This window comes from Microcaecilia unicolor, chromosome 4, assembly GCF_901765095.1.
Source record: "Microcaecilia unicolor chromosome 4, aMicUni1.1, whole genome shotgun sequence".
NCBI lineage: Eukaryota > Metazoa > Chordata > Amphibia > Gymnophiona > Siphonopidae > Microcaecilia > Microcaecilia unicolor.
The window spans coordinates 252,785,265-252,804,386 of record NC_044034.1 but is presented as its reverse complement, the minus strand read 5'-3'; the positions used below and the strand labels follow the sequence as shown (position 1 = coordinate 252,804,386).

General features: G+C 46.1%; 1 protein-coding gene across 2 annotated transcripts; it reads left to right on the top strand.

Moving 5' to 3' along the window:
* The first annotated feature begins 315 nt into the window (after positions 1–315).
* Positions 316–3,618, top strand: LOC115468033 (transcription factor 15-like). 2 transcript variants are annotated; one of them, XM_030199544.1, is made up of 4 exons: positions 316–320; positions 1,553–2,114; positions 2,353–2,433; positions 3,272–3,618. In XM_030199544.1, exons 2-3 carry the CDS (start codon positions 1,647–1,649, stop codon positions 2,383–2,385), a joined length of 501 nt encoding a protein of 166 aa, XP_030055404.1. In that variant the 5' UTR covers positions 316–320; positions 1,553–1,646; the 3' UTR covers positions 2,386–2,433; positions 3,272–3,618. The 2 variants fall into 2 exon arrangements, with proteins under 2 accessions (XP_030055404.1, XP_030055403.1); XM_030199543.1 differs by having other exon boundaries at positions 2,353–3,618.
* Positions 3,619–19,122: the final 15,504 nt, after the last annotated feature.

Below are 19,122 nucleotides of genomic sequence, written 5' to 3'. Positions count from 1 at the left end.
ACTGCCATTTTGTTCTGGGGGGCCCAAGGCAGAAGGGAGGAGCTGTTGCTCCTGCCTCTACCTTGTTGTAAAGGTACAGGGAGGGACAGGGTGGAGGTTAGGTACAGGAGGGTGTGTGTGTGCACGCGCAGAGGATGGGGTTCTGTCCACTGGACCACCATGGAAATAAAAAAAAAAAAGGCTTGTGGGGTCAAGTGGTGTTGCGGGGGGGGGGGGTCCTGGTCCACTTGAAAAAAAGATTGGGGTGGTCAGGGTCCACTAGACTAAAAGGGTAAATGAGAAAAAACAGTGTGGGGTCGGGAGGTCCAGTGCATCAAGCGGTCAAATGGATTTGGCAGAAGTCAAATCTATTTGACAGCTCGAATTCGCAAACAGTGAGGATGCACATAGGGGGATCTGTGCAGCTCATTTACATGCGACCCCCTTTGTGCATGGGTGCCTTGGTGAGATGGTACTTCTTTTTCTGTGGGAGGTGGATAGGGTGTGAAGCAGGGACCTGCAGGAAGAGTTCAGCACATACAAAGGAAACTGGGATATTTATGGAGAATATGCCACTTACAGATTATGTTTATGCAGTGTGGTTCCATTCCTATATACTTATCCGTTAATGATAATTATTCCACAGCACCATACAGTTGTTTAAAAGCGAAAAAAGAAGATACCATGAGAATCTGACAGAAAGGAAGTCTTTGCAAAGTAATAGAGAAACCATGCCCAGACTCTGGAGAAATTGCACATTCTTCTTCTATGGCTTTACAGACTAGGCCACATTCATTATTGCAAGATCCACTTTTTTTTTTTGTTACATTTGTACCCCAAAGTCCACCAGCCTAACCACTAGGCCACTCCTCTGTCCACTCTTATACGCACCTATCCCATTTCTTATTAGAAGGAAAAATGTACTCTCATCAGAACAGCATATTCCCAACGTTTAAGATGCGGCTCTTCAGCACTGCTTCTTCGATTCCATTTCTGACACAGCACTCCTGCCTTTTTCCTGCTAGGGTGGAGGTTTCGGAGGGCCGGTGAAAAAGTCAGATCTTCCGGATCCCGCTGTATCCGTTTTTTTTACCCTTTGCCGGTTTAGGAGCCATTTTATATAATGAGGCTTTTATAGGCGGCCTCGGATTTCTGCATATGGTTTGCTGTAAAATAAAAACCCCAGTTTTTGTTTTGAGTGTTTCGGCCTGTCCCCAAAACGCATCACGGAACATCTAGAATTCACCACCAGTTTCAAACATCGTCACTTCTGGCCTCTTTCAGCAACACAACCGTTTCCACCACACTTGTTTTGTTTTTTGACAATAATGCCCCCAAAGGAGGTAGTATTCTATTAAGGAAAGGGAGGGGGGCTGATTTGCGTCGGGTTAATGCCCCCACTCGTTTTGGAAAGCTATTTCCTATGCTCCCCTTCCCCCCCCCCCCTTCAGTCCTGATAACAGCAACAGGTGCACGGGGGTGAAAGGCGGTTCAGCCCCCACCTTTCATGCCTTACGGGGCGAGCCACATGCTCGATCTAAAAGCAGCCACCCTTCAAACATGGCCTGCTGAGGTGTCAGCGCGCCGCAAACAGGTGCTGCCGGGGCATAAAAGTGCCGGGGCTCGCGGTCGCCCTGGGACGATCTTCCTTGCCGCGCGCCAGCGCTATGAAGGCGACGACGGGTTGCTGCGGCGGCGCGCGCGCGTTGACAAGCGGCGGCAGCAGCGGTAGCAGCGGCGGCTACGCGTCCGACGCCGATGAGCCGCCGGAGAGCGGCAGCGAGAGCTCCGAGAAAGCGGCCAGCCCGGCCTGCAAGCGGCCCCCCGCCAGGAGCCGGCGCCAGGCGGGAGTCAGCAAGCAGCGGCAGGCGGCCAACGCCAGGGAGAGGGACCGAACCCACAGCGTCAACACCGCCTTCACGGCCCTGCGCACGCTGATCCCCACCGAGCCCGCCGATCGCAAGCTCTCCAAGATCGAGACTCTGCGACTGGCCTCCAGTTACATCGCGCATCTGGCCAACATCCTCCTGCTGGGCGAGGAGTGCGAGGAGCAGCAGCCCTGCCTGCAGTACCGCACCGGCGGCGCAGTGCCCCGGCCCATCTGCACCTTCTGCCTCAGCAAGCAAAGGAAGCTGGTAGGTGCATGGGGGGTGGTGCCCTGGAAAAGCAGATTTGGGGGGAGGGGGATACATGAATACATGCTCAGAAGCTGCTTTGTTCTGTTTAATTGAATCCCCAAAGGGCATCACCAATTTCTCAGATTAGGTATTATGAAACGATGAATAAATAAATCGGCTATTCTGTGTATTGCAGGATCTTTAGTTAAAGGCGGCCCCATGAATCTAATGTGTATCTTCTGTCCCCTTTTTGCAGCACAGAGAAGGAGAGAAGCATTTGGCTATTTAAAGTTTGTATGGACATTCACTCAGAGGAGAAGCATGCGCAGCTCTTTCGGTGAATATAGAACTGTTCTAAAAATAATCTCCTTGCACTCTTATGTTTACATTGGACTGCTGCTGTACAGTAAACGAGCTACGTTTTAGTCGCAAAAAGGAAAAAAAAAGCCCCCCCCCCCCCCCCCCCCCAAAGCAAAGCCGGACACTGCCATGCACTTTTTTTTGTTTTGTTTTGTTTTACCTTCTGGTAGGGGGTGTTTTGCAACCGAAATGAAACGGCCTGGGGAGAGTTGCACCTGGTGTGGCAGCTATTTTAGTGCAAGAAATGTTAAACCTCAGTATCTCAGTCCTAATATTGATGTCCCTTAAACCTGGGACACATGATGAAACCCGAGCTTGGACACACAGTAGTTTCTGTCACTGGAAGCTGTCATAACACACCATCACCTGTGCTTTTCACCAGGATTGGAAAGGCCACTGACTTTCAGTTCAAAACATATTTTTTTAAGGTTGGCTTTTTGGCAAATAATTGCTGACCCCAGGCATACAGTAGGGCATTAAACTGGCTGCTTCCGAAAGAATGCCCCCCCCCCCCCCCCCCGTCCCATCTTTAAGACTCAGCATGGGTGTTGTGGAAGACAATAGGTATATAATTATACAAACAGTTACTTTTTATTTTCAAGATTTCAGTTATATAGTTTAGCTAATTGGGGGAGGGGCATCCTGTTTAATAGGCAGACCTAAGACCTCATTCTGTATAAGCACTTAGAGGTTTGCTTGTACTGTGTGTCACAGATATACATGAGGTGAGGAGGTAAGTGAAATGCTGTTATAAAGGTTATAATGACATGAGATGTAATATGTGATAGTAGTAACAAGCAGACTTTTTTTTGCAGGGGTTGGCATTAGGAAGATTCAAGCAGGGTAAGTGCCCTGGGCCCCTAGTCCCAAATTTGTCTTGAAGTTGGAGATGCTTTGGGGCCATCTCCTAACTTTCTGCTGCTCTGGGCCCCTACACAGTAATATACACCAAATTCCATGGTATTAGTAGCATAGTCTATTCAGCCTAGGGTATGTGACCCAAGAGACTTCTGATATCACCCCTCCTCCTTTCTTGTGCTATACGGGGCTGATTGTCAACACCCAGGTCTGGATAAAATTGTCCTGCCAAACAGTGGATCACTACGGGGCTCATTTTCAAAGCACTTAGACTTACAAAGTTCCATAGGTTACTAAGAGGTCCTTTTACTAAGGTGAGCTGAAAAATGGCTTGCAGTAGTGTAGGCGCATGTTTTGGGCACTCGCAGAATCATTTTTTAGCACACCTGCAAAAAAAAAAAAAGCCTTTTAAAAAAAACTTTTGGCGAAAATGGACATGCGGCAAAATGAAAATTGCCAGGCGTCCATTTTGGATCTGAGACATTACCGCCAGCCATTGACCTAGCAATAAAGTCTCACGCGGTAACTGGGCGGTAATGACCTACGTTCGTGAAATGCCACTTGGCGCACATTCAATATGCGCGTCCGAAAATAAAAATTATTTTTCGGACGCACACATTGGATGTGCACCAAAAATGAAATTACTGCAAGAGCCATGCGGTAGCTGGGCGGTAACTCAATTGTGGCATGTATTGGGCACGCGTAGACACTTACACGACTTAGTAAAAGGGTCCTTCTGTAACTTTGTAAATCGAAATGCTTTGAAAATATACCTCTTTTGTGACCCTGTTGCAAGCATTAAACACATTTATGTGAGTTGGAGAGAGGCACATTTTGCACAGATGAGAGCTTGAACAGATGGGTGTTTCAGGGTTGATTGAAGGCACGATTTTGAGTTACGTGCGTAATTATAGAATATGGGCGTAACCTCTCCGCTTACACATTTTGTAAGCCGCATTGAACTTTAGGTGTGGTTTATAGAATACAGCTTAAACGGGTTTTATCACCGCCAATTTTTTTTAGGCGCCGTTTACAGAATCTAGCCCATAATATTCTGTAAACTTGCGCATGTAAATGGGAGACAGCTCCCATGTCCCACCCATACTCTGCCCCATGTGTATCCCCCCACCCATGCAATTATGCACTTGCACAGTACTTTCTAGAACAGTATGTAGAACATAGGTGAATATGGTAAGTCCCAATTATCTCAGCACTTAACGTACATAGTTTTAGAACTGCCCTTTAACTGTTGTAGCCCAGACAAAGAAAGGTTAAGGGGCCCTTTTTCTAAAGGGTAGCTGCATGGCAACCTGGAACTACCACCGGCCCAACGTGGGTGCTGGTGGTAGTTCCACCCCCACAGCACGTGCCATTTCTAACCGCTGCGGTAAAAGGGGCCCTGGTGCGTGACAAAAACAGCCACCACCGCTAGCGCATGGCCCTTTTTACTGCAGCTTAGTGAAAGGGCCCCTAAGTGACTTGCACAAGGTCACAAGGAACATCACTGGGAGCAGAATTTGAACTCTGCTTTCTCTAGTTCAGTGGTTCCCAAACCTGGTCCTGGAGGCATTCCAGCCAGTCAGGGTTTTCAGGATATCCACATTGAATATTCACGAGAGAGATTTGCATACCAAGGAGGCAGTGTATGCAAATCTCTCTCATGAATATTCATTGTGGATATCCTGAAAACCTGACTGGTTGGGGGTGCCTCCAGGACCAGGTTTGGCAACACTCCTCTAGTTCTTAGCTGCTGCTCCTCCACGCTTTTATTTTCGAACTGATGTGTGTGTAACAATGTTCTTCCATAAAATATGTACAATTTAAAACAAAGATTTTCATGAACAACAGGATTGTTCATTCAGTCCTCATTCAGTTGTATGTTCTATATCACCTCAAAGTAATTGCCATGGATCAGAATTAATCTGATAAAAATGGCAAATTGAAGGGGTTTATGACTTTTTTACTTCCAGCTGAATTCAGAAAAATTGAACACATTCACTAATACAGTCTATTTTTTTAAGTTGCTGTTTAGCAGTGTGATTCACTATTTATTGAGAACTACTACTAATATGTTTGAATAACTCAAAGAACCTTACTTGAAGAAGGCTTTCAGGTTTTTTTTTTTTTTTTGGCTTTATGAACAAAATGTTTGCACATCTCTACAGTACTGTGATAGGATCTTATGGCTCTCATTCTGCTATCAGTTTTGTACAGTATATGCACCTACCTGTTTCTCTCCATAATATACATTTTTTGTTAGGGGATGGCATTTGAAATACTGCCTTTCTGTGGTTAAAATCAAAATGGTTTACATATTATATACAGGTACATATTTTGTATGTGGGGCAATGGAAGGTTAAGTGATTTGGCCAGAGTCACAACGAGCTGCAGTGGGAATCAGACCCAGGGGTCCTTTTACTAAGGTGCACTGAAAAATGGCCTGTGTATTGGATGCACGCAGATCCATTTTTCAGTGTGCCTGTAAAAAAGGCCTCTTTTTTTTTTTGGGCCGAAAATGGATGTGCAGCAAAATAAAAATTGGCACGTGTCCATTTTGGGTCTGAGACCTTACCGCCACCCATTGCCTTAGTGGTAAGGACTCACATGTTAACCGGGCAGTAATCGGCAGCGTGTGTACACTGCTGATTATCGCCCGGTTAGCGCTGCACATTGGAAAATAAAAAATATTTCCCAGCACGCATCAGACGTGTGCAAAAAATGGAATAACCGCCTGGCCACACGGTAGCTCCAAATTGTCATGCGTTGGACGTGCGTAGGCGCCTATGCAGCTTAGTAAAAGGGCCCCCTTGTAGCCCTGGTACACAGACCACTGCGATAACCGTTAGACTATTCCTCCATAAACATGGAAGGCTGTGAGATTGGTTGACTTATCCTTACTCCTCATACTGTTGTATTTAATGCAGGAAAGGACAGCTGTCAACTGTGCAAGAGCGGTGGAGCATTCCATGGCTCGTACAGCATGTGCAGATTCAGATTTTCACTGTATCACAGCTTACTTTTCTGGATAGAGATCTCAGGATTTGAACCTGTGACCTTCTGGCGCCGAACAAAAGTGAAGGAACAGTCCTCTGGCTGAGGCCTCAAATCTCAAAACTCTGGCGCTGTTCTGAATAGCGTTGTAAAAATACCGCCATAACAGCGCAGAGCAACGCCCTCATGTTCAATGCTAATGAGATGCAAATATAGGCAAGCTCATAGTGTTGAGCATTAGGGAATTCAGCAGGATTGTGCTTTGGCACGGGAGGATAGTGCTTGGCACATGCGCAGAAGAGTTTCGCAGTAAGTTCAGCTTCTGTGCGTATGCCCTGATAAAACTTGAACGTGAAGCACACACTGGCATCTGTTTTCTGCGGCCTAATATATAAGTGTTTTTAAGTTTTTTTTTTTTTTTATAGCTTGGACATATATATTTAGACGCAGCAGACCGATGCCATTGTGTGCTTTTGCTTGGGTCTGCTGTTTCTCACGACCAGCACTTAAGGGCTTGCACAGGCTTCCTTCTGTTTCCAAAAGCAGTCAAAACTGTCAGATTTTGCAGAAAGATTTATGAGAGAAGCATGAGAATCATGAGCAGTCCTCTCTTCCAATGTCTTCTCCAACCTGGCGTTATTTTTTGTAGCAGTAAGGCAGTTTTGTTTCAGACACTCTTTTCTGAGCATTGGGGAGCTATACAAAATGACCTCATTAACATGAGCTCGACTACATTACAGTGGCATAGCCAAGGGTGGGTCCAGGTCCACCCACTTTGGGCTCAGGCCCACCCAGTAGCAGCACACCTATGACTGGTAGGGATCCCCAAGCCCCACCAGCCGAAAACTCCCAACAACTGCCCCTCCTGCTTACCTTGTAAATAGCAGATCTTTGCCTGCAGTGACTGATACATGCTGTGGGCCAACGTGAACAGTGTGTATTAGTTGCTGCTCGCTGCCACTACTGAAAATCTGCTATTTAAAAGGTATGCGGGGGGGGGGGGGGGGGAATGTTTGAGAGACCACATGGTATGCAGGCGAGAGAGGGAGAGACCAAATCACTTGTGGTACAAGGTGGAGTCCTGCCCACTCATCTTGGGCCTAGGCCCACTTAAAATTGGGTGTCTGGCTACGCCCCTGCTACATTAGCATGCTACTTGAGTTGTTCATCTGCGTGCTCATTTGTTCCCGTGCTCAGGGCCTCTGAACATTCTGTGCGAGTAAGTGCGGGTGCCAGTACGGCGCTAATGGCCTCTAACGCCTGCGTTTACGTTTGAGCATCTCTTTATGAGTTCACAAGCAAAGAGCATCTGTTCATGCTATCCTTAAATGGCTGGTTGCCTCACTCTCACACCTATTGCACAGTGTTTGCTGACATCCTGCAAGCTACCTTTCTATATGATAAGGATTCAGTGTTGGGGGGGGGGGGGGGAAGTGATCAGACTGAAAGGCTAGATAGATTCCCTATGGCCTTGCGTGATCTGACCTTTAAGGAGGATCTTTAGGGACCTAATGTCCCCTTCTAGGGAGATGGACAGCCTGGGGGGGAGCCTCTGTTCCAAAAATAGATTTTAGAAACCACTGTTTATTGCACACTGAGTCCCTGACTTATGCTGCACGTTATATTAATAGAACATTCTGGTATGTTTGAGCCATACTTGCTGAAGGCATCCTATATTGTTCAAATGGCAAAAATGGTAAGGTACAGTGCCCTTTATTTGTTTGGGGTAATTGTAGTAATTTTGTTTTCCTGTTATCACTCGCACAGGAAAAAAAAAACCAGTTGCGATATTTTTTGTGTAGGTATAACTTTCTGCTCCATTTGAAATAGTTTTGAATAGTGTTACTGCTTAAGGGGTCCTTTTACTAAGCTGTTAGGTGCTAATGCGTGCCTAACACAGTTTAAAATGGCGTACCCCTGGACATGCTTAGGTATCTGGCAGTAAGGGGCCATTTTACTAAAGGGTTGGCACACGGCAATGGGCTTCCTGCGCGCCAATCTGGAACTACCGCTGGGTAAAAAAAATTACACCTAGGTGTATTCTCTAAAGAACGTCTAGTTTATAGAATAGACTTAAATGCCCACGCAGTATATAGAATATGCCGAGCGGCTCGCTGCACGACTACATTTGGTTGCCTCCATTTAGGCCAAGTTTTACTTGGTGTAAATCCCAATACCTAAATTAGGTTCAGATCGGGTGTATTCTACAATAATGTGCATAGATTTTAGAAATGCCCTGCCCCACCCTGCCCATGGCCACACCTCCTTTTCAACTATGCAACTTAGAATTTAGGCGCACCACATTACAGAATACACTTAGAGGCTTATTTTCAAAGCACTTAGCCTCCCAAAGTTCCATAGAAACATATGGAACTTAGCCTCCCAAAGTGCTTTGAAAATATGCCTCTTAGTAAGTTGTGCGTGTAAATCTCAATGCCAGTTAGTGCTGATAATTGTATGTTAACATCCAATGAACAGCGCTGATTAGCTAGTTAACCAATTAAGTTATGCACATTGTTATAGAATATGCTTCAGTTTGCGCATGGATTTTCAGGCGCCAAATACAGAATCCGGGGGTACCTGTGTCCCTTTGTGGTACCTAAAATGGGGTGCCAATTTATAGAATTGCCACCTATGTATTGAAATAGGTGGAGAATCCAGAAAAAGTGAGTGGGAAAGTAATGTTATGGTATTTTGTACAGCAGAGGAAAGAGAAGATGCATATGCTGTTTCATAATGGGTTGCACCATCCTAGCTACTGATCTGATCCTTTATAGATGGTGTTACTGAATTAGCAACATTAAATCTGACTGGATGTCAAAGGAAAAAAAATTGGCAGCACTACTTGATTACCTCAAAAGAAATCTGAATGTATATCTTGAGTGTACTGTACTGTAAGGATATTTTCTAGTGTGCTTTAATTTATTAATTTTTTTTAGACAGAAGGATGACTCTGTACTGTAACATGTACTTGATGAAATTTCTACATGGATGTACAAACCTAACTTTATTGTTTGCACATTATATTAAGGTTCTTCCAAACTGAATTGTATTTTTCTAATGCTGTATAATGTATTATGATAACTTATTGTAAAGGTATAGTGGCATGAATGTTTTTCCTACAGATATTTAATTCATAGGCATGTTTTTAATGAGGACAACATAAATTTGATTTGTACTACTCGACTGCATACAGTACTGGTAAAAAGTGCTTTTTTTTATAATTAAAAGTAGTGAAATATACCCATTGTGTATGCTTTATTGAATTGACTTCCCCTGAACTCATAGGCTATTTTAATTGCAAGAAGGAGAGACATTTTAAAAAAAAATTGTGGCCACTGTATGATTTTTGGGCATCTGAAGAATAGTCACCATGATCTGTTCATCTGAAAGCATACGTGATAGGCTGTTGGAAGCACCCTGCCAGTATCTGGTGATGGAAGTTTGAATTTGGGAGTGAGATCTGGCTGAGCCTGGCGTTTTGCAGGATGCCACACTGTGATATCAGTTATGGAGTCTGGGAAACAGTGTGCGGGACACAAGCACTTGGATTGGAATCACAGGTACAGTTCCACAAAGTCATTTCATTGGGTTCACAGTGAGAATACCAGTCTGCAAGTAGGATCAGATTCTATATATGGCGCCGAAAAAAATTGGCTATCTAAAAAACGTGTTATTCTATAAACCCTTAAGTTAGGCGTGGTTTATAGAATACGCATGGGGGGATTCTATATATGGCGCCTAAAAAATCCACACGGAAAACATTTTCACCTAAGCGTATTGTATAAGCGGTGCCTAGATTTAGGCATGGTATATAGAATATGATTAGTTGATATGCCAGTGCCTAAAACTATGAGCATTCATTTACACTAATGAAAACATGGTGTAAATCCCGGCGTGTAGATTTAGGTGCACTGGGCATTCTAATATAATAATTCGCACCTCCAACATTCTGAAGCTAACTCCGTGGCAGTGAAGCCGTGTAGTGTTCGTAGGGTTTGTAATCACCCCGCCCTCGAGAGAACTCTGTATAATTGCCAAGGAAAGAAACGCGACGTCAGAAGGAGAAGGGACCAACCACAGGCCTCGCTCTCAGTGCCCCGGCCTCGGAGGGAAGGGAAGGCTGCATATAATATTCACCCACCGGAAGTTCATTCCCTCCGAGTTCCAGGGTCGTCGTCCGTCCCCCCTCCCTCCATCCCAATCCAGGGTCCCCCTTCTAGTTCCAGGGTTGTCGTCCCTCCCTTCCAGTTCCAGGCCCCCTCCCTCCGAATTTAAAAAGTCATCCTGACTTACCTTGCGCGGTAAAATGCGTGTAGGCTCGGCACTTACTTCAGTTTTCCCTTCTCTGTCTCTCAGCTCTGGTCCTGGCCCTTGTGGAAACAGGAAATGAGGGCGGGACCAGAGCTGAGAGACAGAGAAGGGAAAACTGAAGTAAGTGCCGAGCTGCTTTTTACCGCTGCTGCCGGCCACCGTAACCCCAATGAGGTAAGTCAGGATGACTTTTAAAATTCGGAGGGTGGGGGCCTGAAACTGGGAAGAAGGGAGGGGGGACAACCCTGGAACTGGAAAGAAGGGAGGGATACCCTTCAACTGGGAGGGAGGACCTTGCAACTGGGAGGGAGGGAGGGGGAACCCTGGAATTGGGTGGGAGGGAGGGGGGATGCTGGAACTTCCCTTAAAAACATTAATGACAGAAGGTGATTACCTTGCTTTACTAGTATTCTATAACTACACTCATAAATTTTGGAACGCCCATTTCCCCACCTATAACCATGCCCCTTTTTTGCTGCGCACGTTAGAAGTTAGGCGCACTTCGTTACTGAATGCACTTAGTTGTGTGTGTAAATTCTAATTATTGCCAATTAGTGCTCATTATTGCTTAAGTGCTGTTATCAACGCTGATTGGCTTGTTAAGCCAATTAAGTTCCGTGCGTTGTTACAGAGTACTCGGATTTTTGGCTCCGATCTCTAGGCATGCCATATAAAATCTGGGGGATAGTGCCTGTTCCCATGATTAAAATTTAGATGCAACCATTTATGCCAACTAAAACCTGGTGTAAATGCCCAAACCTAACAGGCACGGATCGGGCATATTCTATAACGTGTGTAATTTTTAGGAACGCCAATGACCTTCCCAAGGCCACACTCCCTTTCATATCCGCACACCTCTTTACAGAATACACTTAGAAAGTTGTGCACATAAATTTTAATTGCTTGTTAGTGGCCAATTATGAGCACTGATTGACTTTTTAAACAAGTTGCACACGCAGTTTGCCATAAATAGATATTTTGTCAGAGGTTGGAGTCAAATGAGGCAGTTTAGTGCATCTGTACAGATGGATAGAGTCCTTCTTGAAGATTCAATAATACTAATCCAGTGACTAGTGAATTCTTCATACTTGCAGTGAAGGAACATCTTCAAAAAGTGGCATGAATCTCAGCCCAGCTTCAATTACTTTACAGTAAGATATAAGCGTTTTCTCTGAGTACAAGTAGGATGAGCATATTATTATATACTAGTAAAAAAAGGCTCATTTCTGACACAAATGCTAGCAAGGGTTTCCTTGGCTCCCCTGCAGCCACCCATGTCCAGCGACCCTCCTCGCCCACTGCAGCCACCCATGTCCAGCGACCCCCTCCCCCCCTCCAGCCACCCATGTCCAGCGACCCTCCTCTGGACATGGATCAACTGTTAGGCATGTTCCCCCCCCCCCACCCGGGTTCTGAAGTTGACATCATAATGGCTACGGTGGTGTCAGCCTGATCTACGGAGCCTAGCAGACCAACTCGGAATGAGCCACGGTCCCAGGCAGCAAGTCAGAACGTTGGAGGTGAGAATTATTATATAGGATGGGTGAGGTCCCTCCAATGGAGCCTGTATGGGAACACTGCCCAGCTTACTTCTAGAAACCTTTGGAAGTGTTGCACCATGCACCTATGCATTTTCCTACCTGCTGCCATCACATGGGACCTAATCAGTCTTTCTTTCTGTAGAGCTGTGCACATATGTTTTGTTGATCCTCAGCATGTCAAAGTTTTGCAAGGGTGTACTTTTATTTTCCTCCGTGTTGTGTACGTTGTTACACACAGGGCCCTTCCCCCCCCCCCCCCCAAAGTGTGCCTTAGGTTTACAAGCACTTCCTAAGTTTTATTATTGTTCCATGGGTCAGTAGTTCCTCCTATGCCTAATGCACACACTCTTATTAAATTGTCTTGACTACGGCAATTCTCTGTTATCAGGTTTCCTCCTTTATTGTATCATAGACTCCAGCTCAACCAGTGGCGTAGCCACAGGTGGGCCAGGGCCCACCCTCTTAGGCCTCAGGCCCACCCAACAGTAGCACACATTTAGCGGTAGCTGGTGGGGATCCTAAGCTCCACCAGCTGAAGTTTCCCCTGATGTTAACGAAAATGCTACTCTCCACAACACCGGCACCTGCTCAGTTTTCAGCACATACCTGCTGCAGACTGCCAAGGTGGAAAGAAGCATTTTCCCACTAGCTGAGATATTTTTGATGGGGGGGGGGGGGGGAGAACACTTGTTGCCCACCCACTTCTTGCCTAGGCCCACCCAAAATCTGTTGTCTGGCTACGCCCCTGACAACACTAGTTGCCAGTTACATGTTTCAGTACAAACTCCTGTTGCTTATTACTTTGGTCTCCCTTCCTACCTCTCTTCCCCATTTATCCCTTACACTCCAGGCCACACTCTCTGCTCCTCCAGCACAAAGATTTTGGTAATTCCCTTGGTTTCTGTACTCTGCTTAATTTTGTCTTTCTCTGTGGTTTCCTGTTGAGTGGTAGCCTCTTTGCAGAACCAGCTGCCTCTGGCTCTTTGCCTTGAGCCTTCTGTTAAGAAATTTAAGGCAGCACTTAAGACTTGGTTTTTCACTAAGGCCTTTTCCTAATTATCCTCTCTTTCTTTTGACACCTTACTAGATGGTATTTTGTTTCTTGGATTCCTTCACTCCCAGTCCAGTTATCCTGAAGTGTTGAGTACTTTGAATGTTCCTTTTGGAGAATTTCGTTGTGCCATTCATCCCCATTCCTCAGGGTTCCTGTCTGTTTTGTCATCTTTTCTGTTATTTGTTACAGTTTTTCAGCTCCTATGACTGTACACCGCATTGATGCTTTGGCCATTTGGAGTATAATAAATGTCAAATAAATAACTAAATTAGCAGGTAGAAGTTGAAACCTTCTCCTTTCAGCCCTTAGTTTTTCACTTCATGTAGAGCTTACTTCTATTGAAGCTTCCCATCAAAGCCACTGGAATGTTGTGTGATCTCAATATTGTTTTAAACCAGTTTACAAAAGCTTTTTTTTTTTTTGAGCTACTGTACACCTGTCATCTGAAGTACATGACCTGGAATGGCCTGTTTTTGGTGGTGATCACTTCAAAACTGCAGGTTCAGTGAGCTTCATGTCCTAGGAGCTGATCCACCTTATACTAAGTTTTCAACAATAGAGTGATCTTGTGCCCCTTTCTATTCTACTAGATGTACGTAGTGCTGTACACATTAACCCCCAGATTCTGTATAATGCAACTTAAGTTACATGCGCAAATCCGGTCCTATTCTGGATTTGCACACGTAACTTAATTAGCTAACAAGCCAATCAGTGCTGTTAATTGTCAAGCAATTATTGACATTAATTGGCATTAATTAAAATTTACAAGCACGACTAAGTGTATTCTGTAAAGTAATGTGTGTAAATTCTAAGGCACATAGTTGAAAAAGGGGTACAGCAATGGGTGGGTTGTGGGCGTTTGTAAAAACTATGCACATTGTTATAGAATACATCCGGTCCACACCTAATTTAGACATAAGCATTTACACCAAGTTTTACTTGACATAACTGCCTGCAACTAAATTTAGTTGCGTGGATGAGCGCTAGATGCATTCTATAAACTGTGTCTAAATTTAGGCATACTTTATAGAATATACCTAGGTGTATTTTTTTTTCTATTGCTGATTTTTTTAAGTGTGATATCTAGAATTTAGTGCTCTATTCAGGTACTTCCTGTGTCCCTAGTGAGCTCACAGTCTAAGTTTTTTTATTTTTTTTTAACGTAAGGCAATGGAGGGTTAAGTGGCTTGCCCAGCGGTTGAGGTAGGAATTGAATCCAGTTTCCCAGCCTGCTGCACTAACCAGTAGGCTACTCCTCCACTCCACTCCACTCCAAAGCAGGATTGGAAGCAGTGACCCGAGTGCTCCCAGTCCTAGGCACTGCTGAAGTGTTGTTTTATTATGACAGGTTTTGTGTATAGGTCTGGAATTTGTTTTTTTCTTTTTTGGACCGTTCAGGTCTTTATCTGCCGTCATTTACTATGGGGTCCTTTTACTAAGGTGTGTTGAAAAATGGCTTGTGGTAGTGTAGGTGCTGGTTTTGGGTGGTCGTCGATCCATTTTTTAGCACGCTTGTAAAAAAGGCCTTTTTAAAATTTTTGCTCAAAATGGACGTGTGGCAAAATGAAAATTGCCGCGCGTCCATTTTGGGCTTCAGACCTTACCGCCAGCCATTGACCTAGCAGTAAAGACTTGCGATAAAAGGGCGGTAATGACCTACGTGCACCAAATGCCACTTAGCGCGCGGCCGTTATGCACGCCTGAAATTAAAAAAAAAATTTTCAGACGAGTGTATCAGACATGCGCTAAAAATGAAATTACCGCAAGTCATGCGGTAGGCAGTAACTCCATTTTGGTGCATGTTGGCCACGCGTAGACGCTTATGTGGCTTAGTAAAAGGGCCCCTAAGTTACTATGAGGGGCATTTTCAAAAGAAATGTCCAAGTTGCGATTTGGACATCTTTGCAAAACGTCGAAATCCAGAGGCAGGGAAAACTAGATTTTTGAAAAAAGATGGACGTCGATTTGAATGTTTCTGACTTTCGGTGGTTTTCGAAACCAAAGACGTCCATGTCAAAAATGTCCAAATGCAAACCATTTGGCCTTAGGAGGAGCCAGCATTTGTAGTGCACTGGTCCCACTGACATGCCAGGACACCAACCGGGCACCCTAGGGGGTACTGCAGTGGACTTCATAAAATGCTCCCGGGAACATTGCTCCCTTACCTTATGCTGAGCCCCCCAAAACCCACTACCCACAACAGTACACCACTACCATAGCCCTTACGGGTGAAGGAGGGCACCTATATATGGGTACAGTGGGTTTGTGGTAGGTTATGGAGAGCTCGCTGTTTCCTCCACAACTGTAACAGGTAGGGGGGGGGGGGGTATGGGCCTGGATCCACTTGTCTGAAATGCACTGCAGTACCCACTAAAACTGCTCCTGGGACCTTCATGTGCTGTCATGGACCTGAGTATGACATCTGAGGCTGGCACAACATATTTTGAAAGATGTTTTTTGAGGGTGGGAGGGGGTTAATGACCACTGGGGGAGTAACGGGAGGTCATCCCCGATTCTCTTTGGTGGTCATCTGGTCATTTCGGGCAGCTTTTTGTGCCTTAGTCATAAGAAAAACAGATTCAGGTGAAAACGCCCAAGTGTTCATCATGGATGTCCTTGCTTTTTTTGATTATGGGTCAAAGACGTCCAAGTGTTAGGCACGCCCAAGTCCCGCCTTCGCTATGCCTCTGACACGCACCCTTGAAATTTGGACGTCCTTGCGACGGACTGCAGTTGGAGATGTCCAAAATCGGGTTTTGATTATACCGATTTGGACGTCTCTGTGAGAAGGACATCCATCTTCCGATATATGTTGAAAATGAGCCTGAATATGTTATGTTCATTTGAAGGGTTTGGATACTGGAACTATGAAGGCATCTCCTCTCCTTAGTCCCCACTAAGACTTCAGAATGGTTCCATTTTAATTTTTCTGCCTGGGACCCATTCAGTCCTAGTTACACCACTGTTACAACCTAATGACAGATAGACACAGAGAACAGAAACATGGATCCTAAGGACAATCAGGGTGCTGTACTGCCATCACCTTTCTTGTTTCCCTTTGACCCAATAACAGATGGCTAGGCAACCTGGAAAAAGTTGGATTCAGTCCCAGGCATCATAGGTGCTAAACCCATCACAGATTACTCTTACTTGCACAAAGTGAAGGCATTTGCTGAATCTTGGGGGTGTTCAAAAACATAGTAACATAGTAGATGACAGCAGAAAAAGACCTGCACGGTCCATCCAGTCTGCCCAACAAGATAAACTCATATGTGCTAGTTTTTTTATGTATACCTTACCTTGATTTGTACCTGTCTTTTTCAGGGCACAGACCTTATAAGTCCGCCCAGTACTATCCCCGCCTCCCAACCACCAGCCCCGCATCCCACCACCGGCTCTGGCACAGACCGTATAAGTCTACCCAGCACTATCCCCGCCTCCCAACCACCAGCCCTGGCACAGACCGTATAAGTCTGCCCAGCACTAGCCCCGCCTCCCAACCGTCTCTGCCACCCATTCAAGACTAAGCTCCTGAGGATCCCTTCCTTCTGAACAGGATTCCTTTATGTTTATCCCACGCATGTTTGAATTCCGTTACCATTTTCCTCTCCACCACCTCCCACAGGAGGGCATTCCAAGCATCCACCACCCTCTCTGTGAAAAAATACTTCTTGACATTTTTCTTAAGTCTGCCCCCCTTCAATCTCATTTCATGCCCTCGTTCTACCGCCTTCCCATCTCCGGAAAAGGTTTGTTTGCGGATTAATACCTTTCAAATATTTGAATGTCTGTATCATATCACCCCTGTTTCTCCTTTCCTCCAGGGTATACATGTCCAGGTCAGCATGTCTCTCCTCATACGTCTTGTAACGTAAATCCCATACCATCCTCGTAGCTTTTCATTGCACCGCTTCAATTCTTTTTACATCCTTAGCAAGATACAGCCTCCAAAACCCCACAGAGCTGGCACCTATGCCACCCACAGTATAGGTGCCAACTTTTCAAAATTAGTGGGGGTGCTAAACTCAATTACCCTCCCTGGATAGTGCCAAGGAGTTTGTTCAGTAGCACACACAACATGACAGCACCCACAGAGCTGGCTCTTATGACTCCCATAGTATCTTCCACAAGTCTCCATTTGTGCGTTTCCCCAGTTTTGCACTAGGTCTTTTAGGATAAGCAGTATTTTCTGACATTGATTTCTTTCTTAGACTATTCACTTCTGATGTCTTATTGTCGGGTTGGGTGTTCCTTTTCGCATTCTATGTAGAACTTTCTTTACAGCTAGTCCACGCTTTTTGTGTGTGTCGCCTTTTGAATATCTGCCTCCCACGAACTATTCACCACTCCAGATCTCGAGTGGGGACAGGGGAGCGGAGAGGAGGAGCGATGCCCCTAGCGTCATGAGGGGGCGGGGTGAAGCTGACTGGTCTGCCTGGGCTTTACACTTACGAGGAGGATGTTGTCACTGTGCTGCGCCGGTAAAGCAGCACTTCAAAATCCCAGCTGTGGTTTTCAGAGCAAAGAGCAGCATGAACCGTTGTCACAAAGGATGGCTCCTAGGGAAAGGGGCTTCGGAGCTTTTTCGAGGGTCCTGACAGCCTGACACCTCTCAGTTTGCGGATGATTAATTTAAAGCCTTGAACCCTTCTCGGGCTGTGCATCGAAATGCGGCTTGTGCCTGCGGAGATGCAAAATAATTACCAACAATAATAGTAAAGCGAGAGGTCAAGGAGATGTATGCGAGGGTGGGATCTAAGTGGCCCATGAACGTGGCTCTGTCTCCGAGGACGATCGTGGCCGGGGTGTGCAGCTGGAAGGGAGGTGCCAGGGTTCCGGGTACTTCATCGTGAACGATAGGCAGCGGAACGCTGTACGGGGATCAGACTGGACCATGGAGGTGGCCATCAGCGCTCCTCCTCCTCCCGCCCGGCCAGGCCTCAGACCAGAGATGGCTGGAAGTGGCCGAGGAGGCGCTCTGAGCTAAAGATCTACGGCTCGCAGCTGGTCGGGCGGACGCTGTGTCTCCTCCGGCAAGCCGAAGCGCTGGCTCGTGCCGGCCGCCTGAACGAAGCCCTAGATGCCGCCCTGGACGCGGTGCGGCCCGAGGAGCTGCGGCCGCAGTGGAAAGCATCGCCCTCAGCATCCGGGACAAGGAGCTCCGGCAGCCTGCATTGGAGGCCCCACTGGAGCAACCTGGCAGCTCCGATCTCTTCTCCTGCCCCTGCTGCGGGCGCCTGCTGATGGTTACCGTCACTCTGCTTTGTGGACACACGTTTTGTAAAAGCTACCTGGACCAAAGAGCGCCCGAGCTGCAGGGATCAGAGCAAGAGCGCAGACGATGGAGGGGAGCAGCACCCATCTCCTCCTTCCGAGTCAACCTGCTGCTCGGCAGTCTGCTGGCGGAAAGGTTTGACGGTGAAAGTATCAGCCAGCCTGTCTGACATTGCTGCCTGGATATCTCATCTGAAACTAAACATGACCAAGACTGAGCTTCTTCCCCTAAACCAACCTCTCCTCCTCCCCCATTCTCTATTTCTGTGGATAACACTCCCAAGGTTACCAGCTGATGAGAGGGGAGAGTCTCATCCTTCCTGTCTCATCAGCTGGTAACCTTGGGGTCATCTTTGACTCCTCCCTCTCCTTCTCTGCACATATTCAGCAGACTGCTAAAACCTGTTGTTTCTTTCTCTATAGTATCTCCAAAATTCACCCTTTCCTTTCTGAGCACACTACCAGAACCCTCATCCACGCTCTTATCACCTCTGGCTTAGACTATTGCAACTTGCTTCTTACAGGTCTCCCACTTAGTCATCTCTCTCCTCTTCAACCTGTTCAAAATTCTGCTGCACGACTAATATTCCGCCAGTGTTGTTGTGCTCTCCTCAAGTCACTTCACTGGCTTCCT

Coding starts and splice junctions, on each gene's coding strand:
- LOC115468033 (XM_030199544.1), top strand. CDS start 1,647: ATGAAGGCGACGACGGGTTGCTGCGGCGGCGCGCGCGCGTTGACAAGC. Junction 2,115..2,352: donor TCAGCAAGCAAAGGAAGCTG/GTAGGTGCATGG, acceptor CCCTTTTTGCAG/CACAGAGAAGGAGAGAAGCA.